The sequence below is a fragment of the Sesamum indicum genome, linkage group LG8, assembly GCF_000512975.1.
Source record: "Sesamum indicum cultivar Zhongzhi No. 13 linkage group LG8, S_indicum_v1.0, whole genome shotgun sequence".
Taxonomy (NCBI): domain Eukaryota; kingdom Viridiplantae; phylum Streptophyta; class Magnoliopsida; order Lamiales; family Pedaliaceae; genus Sesamum; species Sesamum indicum.
Window position 1 is genome coordinate 17781773 of NC_026152.1, and position 15400 is coordinate 17797172.

At 35.8% G+C, this 15400-nt stretch overlaps 2 protein-coding genes across 2 annotated transcripts; one reads left to right on the forward strand and one right to left on the reverse strand.

The window, feature by feature from the left end:
- Positions 1155-7392, reverse strand: LOC105169167. The gene is made up of 5 exons (XM_011089493.2): positions 6193-7392; positions 5343-6112; positions 5179-5268; positions 1777-2568; positions 1155-1682 (listed from the first exon to the last, which is right to left on the reverse strand). The coding sequence occupies exons 1-5, from the start codon at positions 6275-6277 to the stop codon at positions 1545-1547; spliced, it is 1875 nt and encodes a 624-aa protein (XP_011087795.1). The 5' UTR covers positions 6278-7392; the 3' UTR covers positions 1155-1544.
- On the forward strand, positions 9986-14497 carry LOC105169168 (pinin). The gene is made up of 10 exons (XM_011089494.2): positions 9986-10163; positions 10279-10362; positions 10473-10538; positions 10736-10903; positions 11013-11126; positions 11988-12059; positions 13011-13094; positions 13225-13325; positions 13608-13689; positions 13862-14497. Exons 1-10 carry the CDS (start codon positions 10083-10085, stop codon positions 14249-14251), a joined length of 1242 nt encoding a protein of 413 aa, XP_011087796.1. The 5' UTR covers positions 9986-10082; the 3' UTR covers positions 14252-14497.

The window sequence follows — 15400 nt, forward strand, 5'->3', positions numbered from 1 at the left end:
ACCACGGAGGCGTCCTACCTGTCCAGCATGTTGTAAGAGGGAGCTAAAACACTCTGTACATAGTTTTCATGGAATATATATTTAAATGTATAAAGATAGTAGTTAGACAGATGATTGTATTAATTGTCGCATATGTTTATTTTTCAAATGATAAAATCTTTTGATTTTCGTCTTATTAGACCATCATAATTCTAATTCTCACCTCTCCTTAGTACTCCTCACCCCTTCCCTTTCACACTAATTCTTTCTATCATTAGAAAGAAAAAAAAATGGGGTCATTATCATCCATCATTCCACACCCATAGTTTATTTAGATTTGTTGAATAACAACTCTTAAGGAGTTGAAAGAGGGTGGAATCGGAATGTGGTGATGCAACAAACAAATGCTCCCACTTTCAATACGCAGCTCCCTCCGTCTACAGCATTCTAAATTCTGTGCATTTCGGTTCGGAGTTTTTGAAAACGAAACTCGAACCGAAATGGTTCGGTTCAGTTCGGTTAAAAATCAAAAAAATTATTTTTTTAAATAATATATATAAATTATTATAATATTTTTTAATTTTATCCAAAATACAAATACCAAAATTAAATTCTAATTTTATAGTACAAGTCAGAAGTATACATTAATAATAATATATTATTAATATATAAATATAATATAATATATATACATAATAAATATTTTATTTAATATAATATTTAAAAAATCGATTTTCAGTTCGGTTTGGTTACCATTGACCAAAAAACCGAACTGAAAACCGATTTTAAAAAAAAAATCGATGACCGAACCAAAAATTTCGATTCGGTTTTTATCCCAACTGAATTTTCTGTTAGATCCGGTTCGACTGGTTAAACCGATTTATGCACACCACTACTAAATTCCATGTCAGTTTATCTAAAGCTCCCCCCATCCCATTTTCAAATTATTACACCACCAATTTTCCTCCACTCCTAATGAGACAAACCAATTCCATTTTGATCAGATATACAACTCTGAAATCCTTACTGAAGCCCTCCCAAATTTCACAAACAATCCTTCCCAAAACCTCTTCATACTCTACTTGTTGGAAAGAGGCTTAAGAAGTAGAAATCACGCCCACGCCGCAATACAAAGAAAATATCAGGAGCTAAAAAGACTGGAAAAACAGAGTATAGATATAGTAATAAATTCTTGCCTTTTTTTCCCTAAAAGAAATCACAAAACCATTTGTTTGAAAAATTCCTATTCGAGAAAAGAACCAAAACTGTCAAGACCCAGACTTTGCGCGGATGAGCAATGTCCTCGAGCAGCTTGATTAAAAAAAAACTATCTCTATTCTCTTTACTCAAACTTTTCAACTTAATAAAGTCTAGATCCCACAGAGGGCAACAGTCATCAGCAAGTCATCGTGAGAAGGACCATCAGTTACTTATTCCTATTCCACTTCCATGAAACCATCAAAACTATCAACACACCTTCCCCTTCTTATCCTCTACTTGGCTGCCACCAATGCATGTTCCTCCTTCAAAATGAATCATTAGAAAACTCCTCTTCTCCATCAAAATCAAGATTCCAGCTTAGCATCAGATGAACTCAATCCAGAAGAAATACCACCAATGCCTCCAAGCTCTGAGCCAAACGGCAACAAGAATTTTAGCTGTACACCTTGTAGTATTCTGAAGGATGGATTTGAATCAATGTACTGCACAAGACACGAGGTACACTTAATTTTCAGTGAAAAATACAAGCATAACATTATACAGCAAACATGGACTAAATTTCAGTCTAGGATATACCTTTGTTAAATCCCTGTAGAATGCATTGATTTCTTCATCAGTAAGAGCACCCTCGTCACTGTTCTCATCCCAGCCTAACGAGCGTAGGAAGGCGGCCTCTTCCTCCTCCGAGATGATAGGATCAGAGCTAGGATACTTCTTTCCATTTCTAACATAATTCTGAGCATCACAAGCATCACCATTGCTGGTCAAGTCACCTTTCTCCTCAGACAAACGGTCCGCGCTCAGGCTATTGCTTAATGGCACATCTGCAGCCTTAGGCGTATTAGAAGAGGGCAAAATATCTATTTCAACATCCTTATCTGAGAAAGATGGTGATATAGCAGTGCCAGTATCCAGGACAGATGAGCAGTTTGCCATTGCTGAATCAGCTACAGCAGAAGAGGAGTTTGGCATAGATTTCTTTCTGACTAGGTTGAAAAAATCATTTCGACTTTGAGCTTGAGAAGTGGGCCGCTTCTCCAGCACAGTCAATGAAGGCTTACGGTCATGCACTCCATTGTTCGGAAGGCCCCTGGTTGCTGCAGATCCAGAAACAGATGGGGAAACAGCAAGAGTAGAAGTTACTACTTTGCTACTACTTGTTGGACTCAAGTTATCCTTTACAACAGGGGTGACACCATTTTTTTCTCGCACAGGCTTAAGAACTTGGAGCTTTCCCACATTAGATGCCTTTGCAACATCACCCTTCACCGCCCCACCACGAGGAGAGTGATTAAGAGGAAGTGAAGATGATATGGAATGCTGCTGCTGGCCCACCTTACCTTTCGGTTTATCTGAAGAAGTCAACACCTGGAGCAAAATTCAAAATAAATTAACAACATATTACCAATGTAATTTGCAGTTTAGTGGCATTAAACCAAGACTAGTCAATATATTCAATTTACAGAACCATGAATAGGCAGAGCCGATATAGCATTGGGTTAAGACCGTATTCTCTCACAATCAACTTTATCACATAGCAGACCCTCGCACAGAAAATGAAACACAAAACTAAACATGGCTGTCTTTGAGCCAACTAGCAATGTTCCTCCATATTGTGCTGAAAGGGGCTAACAGGGACCATCAGTTTATGATTTTCTACAATAATTCATAACAGTAGGCTGCCAGGCATAATTTTAATAGAAGAAGATAAAAGGACATCAAATTATCACATTTCTAGAATACTGCAGTCCAACTCTCCAATAACATAATCCAAGGTCTTTTCTCTGTTTCCTTGTCCAACCACTAGCATAGTTCAAGCAATTACAAAAACAGTCCATGAGAAAATGGTAGAACCTGCCCGTATATAAATTTAGTAAATGAAATGAAATGACGACAGAAGTGTTGAATATAATAGACCAACTTACCAAAGAACAACTCCAAGTAACAGACAAAGTGAACAGGATCAGAACTCATTCCATTTATTTGACACAAAGCAAGGAAAATCTATGAATCAGCAAGCACCAATTGAAGAACAGAGACATATAATATATTTCCACTGTAGTACTTGCCAAAACAATTGAAACCAAAATCCACCAACAGGCACAAATATGTCATCTGATGCAACTATGATGCGAGCAATTGATCCACGAGCATACTATGTTTGAAGAAGATTTAATAATTGGAATTTGCATTAATAGCTTTCCTCGGAAATATTCTTCCTCTAACAGTGATGGAAAAGAGTCCACAAGCAATATCCATAAAGTGGTGTCAACACATGGAAGCTGTTAGCCCTTTAAAGAAAGATTGTCATTTGAAGGGAAAAGACAATAAAATCAAACAGGATATGAATAAAGTTTTTCTTATTAAAGAACATAGATCACAAGTTGGAAAACCAAAACAGATCACAATGAAAGTGGAAACACAAAAAGAATGCCCTCAAGGTCAACAGTGGTCCAAATTTCTCTGCTGGCCACATCACAAGTTCCTCCAAATTTATTTTCCTCATTTTCGTCAGCAATAATTGTCATTCACTATCATAAAAGATGCATCATTTCATCCCAAATCTTTGTGAAAACACCAATTCAGGCCATTGAATACACCAAAAGCAATAACAAAGTCACAGGTATCCAGAATAAAACTGCATTGCAGATTTGCAGCAATTATTTCTCCCATAAGTTCTGCAGTTAAACAGGTCAGTACTGGTTTATCTCCTAAACCTAGGTCGGAGCGATTGTTGGAAACTCTCAATATCTCCCCTCTGTTGTAAATGCTTCCTAAATAAATAAGAACAAGAACACAGAGAAGTCATGTATTTCTCTCTCACAAAAGCTGGAGAAAAAAAGATTATTACTGGTTAAAGACCAAGCCATTTACTATCAGTTATGTCTACTCTTCAAAACTCTTGTCCTTGACTTTCTATGATCTTTCTCAATTAACAATTACTTCAGTCATCCAATGCATATTACATCTGTTTCTTTTTCAGATAATTTAACATCATCCCGTGAGTGTTTCACTAACTGCACAAATATCTTCCAAGGAAAATAACAGTAAAATGAGAGTTGCACTCAAACACTGTAACAGCCTGTTTGTTTATGTTTCCATTCAGTTTGTATTTTTTGAAACTTGAAAACATGTTTGTACATATTCTCATTGGAAATATGATGATTTGACATCACAATTCAATACAAAACACATCTCATTAACTAATCCAAACATATTCTCATTTCACACAAAAACATATAACAGCAGGTCTAAGAGCTATCTTGGGGCATCCCACTGGTAAACAACATTACAAGTGCACCTCAGACAATAAAATATTGCAGAGACTGTTATGCTACTTTATCAGAATCAGTGACTACATAATGACATGAACTAAAACGTACTAGTTCTCCTTGTGAATTCTTATCCTATCCACTTCTATGGTTATATGCTACTTCTCAAATATAACCAGCATTGCTAAGTGACAGCCATAGTTTTTAAGTCATTGCTCTCTATATGCTTCTTGTGTTCTTTTATCCAACCCAAATCTGTCTTTGCCTTTTGACTCTGGTGCACAAATAAACGTTCAACCACGATTTATCCTATGTACTCTAATAACATCTAAAAATGAGAACTAGCAAAATTTGGAAGGGAAGTGAAGAAGAAAGCAGTCCAATCCCCATATCTCCTTCCATTACATGCTCAATCTTCCCCCAAGCCGTAGTTCATGGGTCTCCCAGGCTTCATGATCTGCTAAACACAAATATACTCCAGACTGATAGCATCCACATTTTCAATAATGGAGGGCCACCACGTGAGGCAAAAGCAAATGTAACGACAGCATCATTATAAAACGCTTGGGTATTCTAAACAATATATCTAGGTGGACATAAAATGACCACTCCCCCATATTAAAATGCTCAAGTTTCAAGGTAAGCATGCATATCTTGTAATCATTTCCTATGCATTTTGTATAGCCAGAAATAGTTGCATTCTTACCAAAGCTTTTGGCATGGATGGTGTCACGGGAATCAATTGCCTGGATTGTTTGATCGCCAATTCTTCAAGTCTCTGTGTTCCAACAGATAACTAGAACAACGAATATCATGGATTAGCACACTAGAGAATGAAAATCTCCCATAATAAAGGAGGACAGGGCCTACCTGAGGGGTAGTCTGAGCACGACTAGGACCCTGTGCCACAGCTTCTGCCATGTTGAGACTGGTGGTTGAGCCCAAAGCCACAGATGCTGAACTGGATGGAGCAGCTTGTTGCACAGACGATAAGGCAGTTCCATTGCTTCCAACTAACACAGGAACCTCTGCCAACGCTGATGTCCATTTTTCACCAACTATCAAACCTGAGGTACCAACAGGTAGGCTCTGAATGGCAGTACTTAAGCCAGGAGATGGGACTCTTCCAACCTCAGGAACAACTGCTCTTTCATCTGCTCCTAAGGAAGGAAAATCTTTCTCAAAAGTGGCTTTTTTTGCCCTCCCACCAACAGGACTTCCCCTGTAGAGCAAACCATTAGCATTCTTTCCACTCGCACTGCTCAAGTCAGTTACAACCTTTTTAGGCCAGGTATCACCACGTTTTCCAGAAACCATCGACTGAGAACGCCTTAACCCATCCCGCTCATATTTACTTAACAAGGAATTGCCCAATGGATCTGAAAAGTCCCAATGCCAATGGTCCGCCAAAACTGACTTGTCTTGGTCACGGGAATCATATACATCCTTCTCCCAGTCCCTATCGCGCTGACTCCTACCAAAACTACTGTAAGACCTAAAATTACCAGAACTGTTGCTACTGGAACTCCGGCGGAAATACGACGAGGTAGTTCTCTCAGAACTGGAAGATCGCCCAAACTCATGACCATTACTATTCACAAAAGACTTATTCCTTGCAACCCTTGATGCAGCGTGATCATCTAGAACAGAAAAAGCAACGTTAGGAACCAACTATTGAGTAGGGACAAATGATTTTATTTTACAGATTAAAAATATTTACCTGAATGTGATATAGAGCCGGCACCAGTCAAGTTTCCAGTGTTTTTCAACCATTCCGGTACTAATGTGGGCTCACTTCTTTCCATATCTACTGCTAAACATTATCATATATGACTAATAAATGGAAAGAGACTCGACTTGTCTTCTTATATTAATGAAGACACGTCCACTGCCGTGTGTCAATGCCCGATTAGCGCCGTGTCTCCACACCGGAACAAAACTGAAGTCCCTTCACGGAAAAGTTAATAATAACTTTTTATACTACATCTAATATTCCCATATACTAATCCCACTTCTCTTCACAGAAACACCCTAATTTCTCTGCTCCGATATTCAATATTGAGGATGCCAGCTAGCATGTCGGAAAAATGCGTATCTAATCCTCCAAGACATGCGCATACGAACAAAAGAATGTAAATTGTCCTATACAGGGTAGCAAGGTTTTTTTTTTCCCTCCTCTCTGTACAATGATATACTCTGTCAAGTCAATTGCGGGCACCTCTACACAGTTAATCGATAAATCAAAGCTTCTGTGACCATTCCACTGTTGAGAAACAGCGTTAACAACAGCCTCTTAAGGCTCAATGCTCAAGGAAAACAGCCAAGGGTACCTCATACACCGATAACAAGAAAATCAGGACTACCCTACTCCAGCAAAACAGAGCGAATTTTCAAACAGACTCCATAAAAATTCCAGAAAAAACTCAAACCCTAGACCCTAAAATCCATCCGAGGACAAAAACCAAATCCCAGAAAATCCTAGGGTTTGAGAAGTATAGTAACACCCAAAAAAATTCAGAAACAGTCCCTGTATTTCAATGACTAAATAAAAAGGACTGAACCCAAATATTTGGATTGAAATCAACGAAAAATAAAAATACCCTCAAAATCCTTCGGTATGAGGGGTAAAAACCCTAGTCCTTCGTGCTCGCCGCCTTGAGTGGTACTGTTGTCACAGACGCTGAAAAATATGTTTGTTCCGTCGAATTTTCTAGAGAGAGCAACAAGGTGTCGTGGTTACACAAATTTCCTGGGCTCTTTGTGTACTATGTTGCGAGTGAGGAGATTTTATCTGTGTGTGTTCGAGAGCGAGAGGAGATTAGAGATAGAGATTTTGTATGTATATGCGTCTGTATTTTGAGGAAGTTTTTGTATGCGTCTGTGTTTTTTGTGCGTGTTGTGTGCTATTATGTGTTGTGAAGAAAGTCCGTTTTATATTTATATATGTATAGCCCTATTTCATTTCCACTCTCCCTTTTGCTCACTTCTATTTGTATATGAAATGAATTACAAGTACTTCAACTCTAATCACTATCTACATTTATGCTAATCTATATCTAACACCTATCTGTATTTTCTATTTTTTTTTAAATTAATTCTTGGCCCCTCTTTTTTTTTTTTAATTTCTTGACTTTTTAAAAGTTGGGACATTTTGTAGGTGAGGTCATGTCCATTTTAAACGAAACATCACAAGATATATTCGAATGGCACATGGCTCATGAGATAACACGTCGTTCTAATGCTCTACATTTATACGATTATCGTCCGCTTTGGCTAAACCCTCACATATTTACCATTAAAATCTCTACTCGTCTTCATCAGAAGCAGATGCTTTGATAATTTAATATTACAAAAAACAGTTCAAATATTTCATTGTAGAAATATTGTACTTATGATACATATATATATATATCACATGAAAATCATATTTTTATGTATTTAAAGAAATATTTTGTATTAGAAGCATACACACATATAGAAAAATATACAATTATATGTATGTCCCCCTAAATTTGGCTAAAAATTGGTGGGGTGAATGTGAAAATGATTTGATTTAGTAATTTGCTTTGTTAGAACATAGAAATAAGAATCCTCTCATGAGTTATAGGAAGAGGTGGATATGGAAATTTGGGTTGTGGTGTGATGTCAACTCTTTTGAAGAATCTGCACAGATTTTGTGAAATATTTGGAAGATTACTTTTGTTCAAATTTGGCATTTAGTGAGAAGAGATGGTTTTGCCTAATGGTTGCAATCATGAAATTTCCAAGACAATTTTTGACCAATAAATTTGATCAAATATTATTAAATATAAGAAAAGATTGACCAACCATTTTATTCAAGTCAAAAAAGTTTTATTTATTACCACTCTTCAGAATTACATTGTAAATAATGCACAAACCTTCTAAGTAATGTACATATAGGCAATCATTTAATGAAATTCATTTTTGTGTGTGCCGGCTTATACAATTATTAAAATTTCAAAAGAATATATCGTTCGTTCCTCAAAAGAATTGTCGTTTTAAGTTAACACTAACAGTAATATGATGAAAATTTTGAAATTGAATCGGATTAAATCACGCTCGAACCAATTAAAATTTTGCATGATGTTTTCAGTCTTTGATGATTTATCACAACAAGCACATTTCAAGCCTGTGATATGGCTTGGAAGATATGATGTTGACTCCCTTGTCATTTTATCTTTTGTATATATTAAGTTTATTGTATTCCACAAGGTTTTATCTAATTATTTCTTAGATTTAGTAAATTTTTCAGATTTTATATGGCATGTATCAGTTAACAACACGTGCCAAGACACGAGAGAATATTATGTATGTAAAAATTAATGAATATGAAACTATAAATGCTTCGGAATTTGTAATATAAAATCGAGTAATTACTAAATCATCTAAAACCTAACATGTTTAAGGTTATCTTATAATTTTATTTATTTATTTATTTAATTAAATAAATATAATGAAAATTTTTATCAAGTGTTGTTTAATCACTGGTTTAGAAGAGAAGTAGAGTCTCAATCCTAGCCGTAGATGTGTGAAGGAAATAGGTTGCCAAAGTCCCACGCAGCCTGGATTGGTGGACTTCTTTTTGTTTTGAATAAATTGATTATATTATATTACATATTTTAATTACTAATAATTATAAAAAATAATATATGATCTATCTATACTATTTATTATTATTTAGGAGCATTTTTTAGTGTCTCTATTATTTGATCTGTTGTTTTTTATTTATTTATTTAGAAATATTTCACTATTTTTTTATTTTTCTCTTTCTTCCAACTTATTTTCTCTTTGTCCTCAAACTATTAGTGGTGAATAAATGTAATTTTTCTAATACCAACAAAAGATAAATAATAAGTATCAGGTAAAAGCTTTATTCACAACTTAGGGATAAGCTGTGGGGCAAATACAGAAATTTTATTTTTATATAAATAATAATAATTATTTGTATTTAAGTTTTAATCTCTTTTTTATTATTGAATTGTTATTTAATTTTTAAATATTTAATAAAATTGACCACAAATTACAATGGATAAAATTTTAGGTAAATTTAATTTTATATAAATCTTAAAATATATTATCATTTTTTATATTTGAGATAATTTTATCTTTTTTTTTTATTTTGAATTATTGGAATAAACCTCTTAGGGGAGATTTGAGATTGTTTTTAATTCTTAAGAATAATTATTTATTTACCGTTTAAGTAATAATTATAGTGAATAAAATTTTAATTAGAAATTATAAAATTTAGCTTTACAGGAATAGATAAATAGGCATATTAAATATTATATGAGTTATGTGACGATCCAAAAGTAATATTATTTATTATTTTATTGATTATTTTTGGTGGATGATAATTTGCTGTTAAATTCATGTAATTTTGTTTTTAAAAATAAAATGGTTGGGAATTTTTGATTTAGTTGTCATCTCAGATTAAAGAATACAGATATAAAAAATAGCTTTATCTATATAAAAATATATAAAAAGTAAAACAGAAATAGCTCTGGAAATTACACGATTTTGAAGCCAGGGTTGCAAGCAACTCTCTCAAGGGTTTTGCAGCGTTCTCTCTCTCTCTCTCTCTCTCTCTCAATGGGCAGCACAGCGGTGGCTGAAAAGACGGAGGAAGAACTCCGCAAGGAGATCGATGAACTCTACCGCCAACAGCGTGAGGTTGTATATTTATACTTATCTGTATTTGAATATCTGCTTGTTCAGTTTTCGCTTAATAGTGCAAACATTTTTTCTTTTTCTTTTTTTTTTTTTTTGATTATTTCCTGTGCTGCAGATTACGGAGCGGCTTCGCGATCCCAGGGGAATTCGACGGGGTGGATTATCCGGCGCCGGACCGCGCAATTTTGCCGCCAATGGCGTGTTCGACCTGTAAATTCCTCTCTCTCTCTCTCTCTCTGACCTTTACAGTAGCATAATCTCGATATTTTGCTTTCTCAGTTTCTCTAATCTCTTTTATTAAATGTTTAGGCCGAGAGGAACGATGCGGAGGACCAGCCACCGGCGAAGAGGAGACTCTCCTCGGCTGTTGTGAAGGTGTGGAGAAGCTCTAAAGTTCAATTCATAGTGTGTTTTGGTTTTTTGTGTCGAGGAATTGGGGCGTGAAAGTTAGAATTAGGAATAAAACCATTGGAATTTGAGCAGATTTTTCGTTCATTCATATCTCACGTGAGCAACAGCATTAAAGCCTCTATGTGTTTTAAGTAAAATTATGCTTTCCTTTTTTGTTGAAGGTTGAAGATGGGGAAATAGCGGAGGAAGGTTCTGAAGCTGCAACGGATGTGCAGAAGAATGATGTAGCCAGTGAAATAGGGGATAGTGGAAATGAAAATGCAAGCCAGGGTGAGAAAAATCCATCCAATTGGTCTCGGAGAGATGGTAGTCAGAGGTCATCTAAGATGGTAAAAGAGATTTGGCTTTTTGCTTGAAGTTGTTGGAAGAGTGTTATGTCAAGTTTCCTGCTAAGCTGAATGAATTCTTGTTTGCTCTGGTTTTTGCTTGATTAATTAGGATTTTGAAATCCCTCCAGCGGAACACATACCAAGAGTATTGCCGAAGAATGAGGACCCTAGTTTGGTCAGCATGAATAAGAGGATGTTAGGTCAGCTTCTTGGGACTTTGGAGGTATTCACTTCTGACTTTTTGTGGCCTTCTCATTTATGTTATTTCGAAGACGCCACATGCTTTATTCAACTAGCTTCTAATATACGGCATGCACCCTTTTTGAGCACCCTTCTAATATACGGCATGCACCCTGCTCTTAACTCTTTATGACTAGTTTGTGCTTTTAGATAGAGCAGCCAAATATTGTAAAGAAGCTCGCAACTAATTCGTGTTGGCTTCTTCGTGTGCTATTGTTTGTGTTCTATTGGCTGTCGGTTATGAAAAGAGAAGAGTTGCATCTAGCTTTTTGCTACTTGATGTGATGCTATTTATGTAATAACGCTGTGGTAGTGTCAGTAGATTTCTAGTTTTCTGCTAATACTGAGGAATGGGGATTGTTGAGGGGGCGCCTCTGGAGTCTTTGATGGAGGACCCACTATATGACTGTACTGCTATTTTTGGATAGCTTGGGTCGAGAATAGTCATCCATATGTTAGTTGATATTTATTTCCTGTTGGTGTTATGACTTCAATCATAATATACAGTCTTTGAGGGTAGATATCTTAATCTATGGTCTAATTTCTGCTGGTAAATGACTTCTCAAATTTGAGAAAATTGTTTGAATTTTTCTCATTGTTAATTTGATAAATTCGTAGAAACACTCTAAGGTGCATGAGTCGATCAGGGATTGATATTTTGTTCCTTTGTATGCAAACCTCTCCATTACCAGTGTACACTGATATATTCTTAGGGATGAGAAATTAAATTAATTTTATGGTGACTTGCATAATTTGTAGTATTGCGTTGGTTAGGACTGGACTTTAGGGGCAGTATTGTGACTATTGTCCTAATTTTCACTTTTTTTCTTTTCTGCACATGCAGAGATTCCGGAAGGAAGATATGCAACTGTCAGGTACGGAGGCATACATGAGGAGATCCGATTCATTGAAGAGGGTGAGCATTCACATCTTTTTGTTACTTCCTGTTGTTCATCTGCAACTTCCATGAGAAGAATGCAAAATGTAGTAAGTAGCTTAGGTTCATGAATTACCAGTAACTATCTTGAAGACAACCACCAGTTTTAACATTGGTTAAACTTGATGAACTTACAGTTGGATATTGGATGAATTTATTTTGTGTATATATGAGATTGCTAATCTATTACACAACTTATTAGCTTAGTACCCCCTTTTTTGGTTGAAGTTTTAGTGTTTGCAGCATCTTTTAAACACTGGGTAAGACTGTCACTTTGAGATAATTTTAGAACATACAAAACCTACGGTATTTTCTCCCCCCTCCTTGTCTGCCACCCTGTAACCTTTCATCCGCAAACCCTCATAACCTCATTACCATGCTTACGTAGTATTTGTTGATATTGGCAATTGCTCCAACCTTAATTTTTTCATGTGCCTCGTAAACAACGGCATTGTGTATTAATTTCTATACTTCTTCTCCACTTGGAGTAAAGAACTTCAAGTACTCCACTTATGGCATTTAGCCCTGCTTTAGTGCTATTAATTTGCTTTCACTTACTTTTCCTGTTGTTATCCAATTCAAATCTCTAGGTGGTTTCTCTTACTGCTATCATGTACATAACATTTTAAACAATAGAAGTACAAATTTGGTAAAAGCATTACAACTAAATCTTACCTTGAAGGGCCATTCTCCATGGGGTTTTAATTAATTACTGGTGCTACAGCAAGCCCTTGTACAATTTCAGCATATATGTTTTGGTTAATTATGAAGTAGATTAAGATTTAATTACATCAAGGACTGTCAGCACAGATATTAGATGCAACTGCTTGCATGTTACTGGGAAGTAGAGCTGAGAGCTTAAGCGCTCTTGTGAATGATAAGAATTTCTTATGTGCATAATATTTACCTGGGATTTTCATGTTTGTGTAGGCTGAGCAACGCGCACGTGAAGAGAGTGAAAAGCTGAGGCAACAAGAGCGTGAACAGATTGCAGAAAAGCGGAAGAGGGATTTGGTTTGTCGTTACAATTGATTGATTCATTTTATATCTGTGCTGATGTTTTGTGTTTTACACTCAGCATTATGCAGAATAAGATCCAACTTCTGAAATATTTTGTTTATGCTGTTACCCATCCCATTGTCAGACTCTCAGAGCACGTATTGCTGCAAAGGCAGAGGAAAAAAAGTTGGAATTGCTGTTTCTTCGGTGGAGTGAGCACCACAAAAAACTTGGAAATTTCATAAGGTACTTTGGTTTGGATTTGAATCTAATCTGTGGATGTGTTTTGAGTATAATTGAGCTTTGACTATATCACTGTCATTCGGTGCAGGTTATTTCTAATTTTGGTCCAAAAGTGTCCATATTCACAATTTTATTGACATCAAGATAAGTGACCATTCATGTGCAGAACATTGAAGCAGCTTAATGACCCATAGTTTCCTGCTTCGAGTTTTGGTTGATTTTGTGAATTTTTATTTAATACGTTTGACATTTTTCATTTGTTTCTTTTGCTTGTGTATCTTCTAGGACCAAGGCAGAGCCTCCAATTTATTACATGTTCTCCAAACCTCTGGATCAAGCAACTTTGACTGAGCAGCAGAAAGAACAGGTGAGTTTCTCGTCACATAGCAGCTGTTACTTGTTAGAACAACATTTCTTATCCGTGAGGAGTGCTGTTACCTTGTCTTCATCTGAGCAACACTGGCTTATCTGGGAACTTGTTCATGTATTGTTTGTGTAATGTTCTTTTGGCTATCCATTTACACTAAATCTTGCCGCAGATGTTTCAAGAATGGAAGGCTGCTAGGAGAGACGAACTATCACAATATCAGAAGCAGATTGCAGAGCAGTATGTTGCAAACGTTGACAAGGAGCTGGAAAGGTGGCAGAATGGAAGAAAAGGTAGGAGAGCAAATAACGATATGGCAAACTTACAGGAGACAATGGACAAAGAACTCGAAACCCATCAGCTCGAGCATGGGCCAAAGACTAGAAAAATTCCTGGCCAAGATAACAATGAAGACGAGGATGATGTGGAAGACATAAATGTCGGCGAGGATGATATGATGGATGATGTGCTTGGCGTTGATGATAATCGAAGGGTTGACGAGACAGTGAAAGTAGAAGAAGCAGGTAACGGTAGCCCAATCGAGGAGAAGAAGGATGAGTAGGGCAGGGGAGCAAATATTTAATCTTTGCACTTTTCTGCTGGTGTCTTGCATCCTTCAGAGCGTCTGGTAAGTTAAAAAGAATTTGTGGGTGCCTAGGATCCTAATTGATTCTCTGAGTCCTCTAGTATTGCTTCACTTGTGAAATATTTTGGAGGAATGGAACGTCGAATTTTACTGAGTTTTTAGATTTGTTTTTCTGAATTAAAAGTTTCTATTATTCTATGGATGGATGTTCGTGTTGTTTGTTATGGTTTCATTGAAATATTGCTTTCTTAGAAAGAGCACCTGACGTTCGTAATCATTATTGGCGAAAGATGCAGTTCGACCTATGTGCAGTGGAGGTGTGTGCGCGTTTCTTTTTGTTTGGGATTTTTTTGGTGTTGAGAAAGTGGAATGAGACTTTGGTCCGATAAAAATCCAGCCGATCGGCCTTGGGATGTATGAGGCCTTGCAAAAAGCGGAACTGGTTCGCTTTGGGCCAAATACCCAAAATTCATAAAAATGTTATCTAAGCCTTGGATTTGTTCACATTTTCAAACGACATGACGCCAGGTCCTTAGCAATTTGTTTCAATTTTTTTATTTTTTTTTAATTAAGTAGAAAAATGGTCATCATATCGACAAGTTACTTTTGAAAAATTAATATTACGATGACGCGGTTTTAATAATAATTTTGTGGAGAAGGAGAAAAGTAAATATTATTTTGGGTAAATTATACTTTGTAATTCAAACTATGCTTATTTTTATACTTTGTCATATATGATCATCTTTTGTTGATTTTTTTATTAGAAAAATATTGCATGTTGTGCATATGTGAAAAATATCACATGTAGTGTGATGTTTTTCTAATAAAAAAATAGTTATAAATGATAAAGTATAAAATTTAGATGGTAAATTAACATAAAAAAAATAAAACATAAAATATCAAAATATAAAAATTGACACTAATTCAAATAACAATATGTAATAAACCCAATTATTTCTACAACGTTGAAGGCCAAAAACAATCATACCTTTAAGCAAGAAAAAGGTATTCAGATCAACACATATGCTGATTATTCAATTTAGATTATGGGGTAAATTTTAATTAGTTTTTCCGCACAATTACGATAATTAATCCAATTCATTAATTTTCGTTAGATTTTCATTT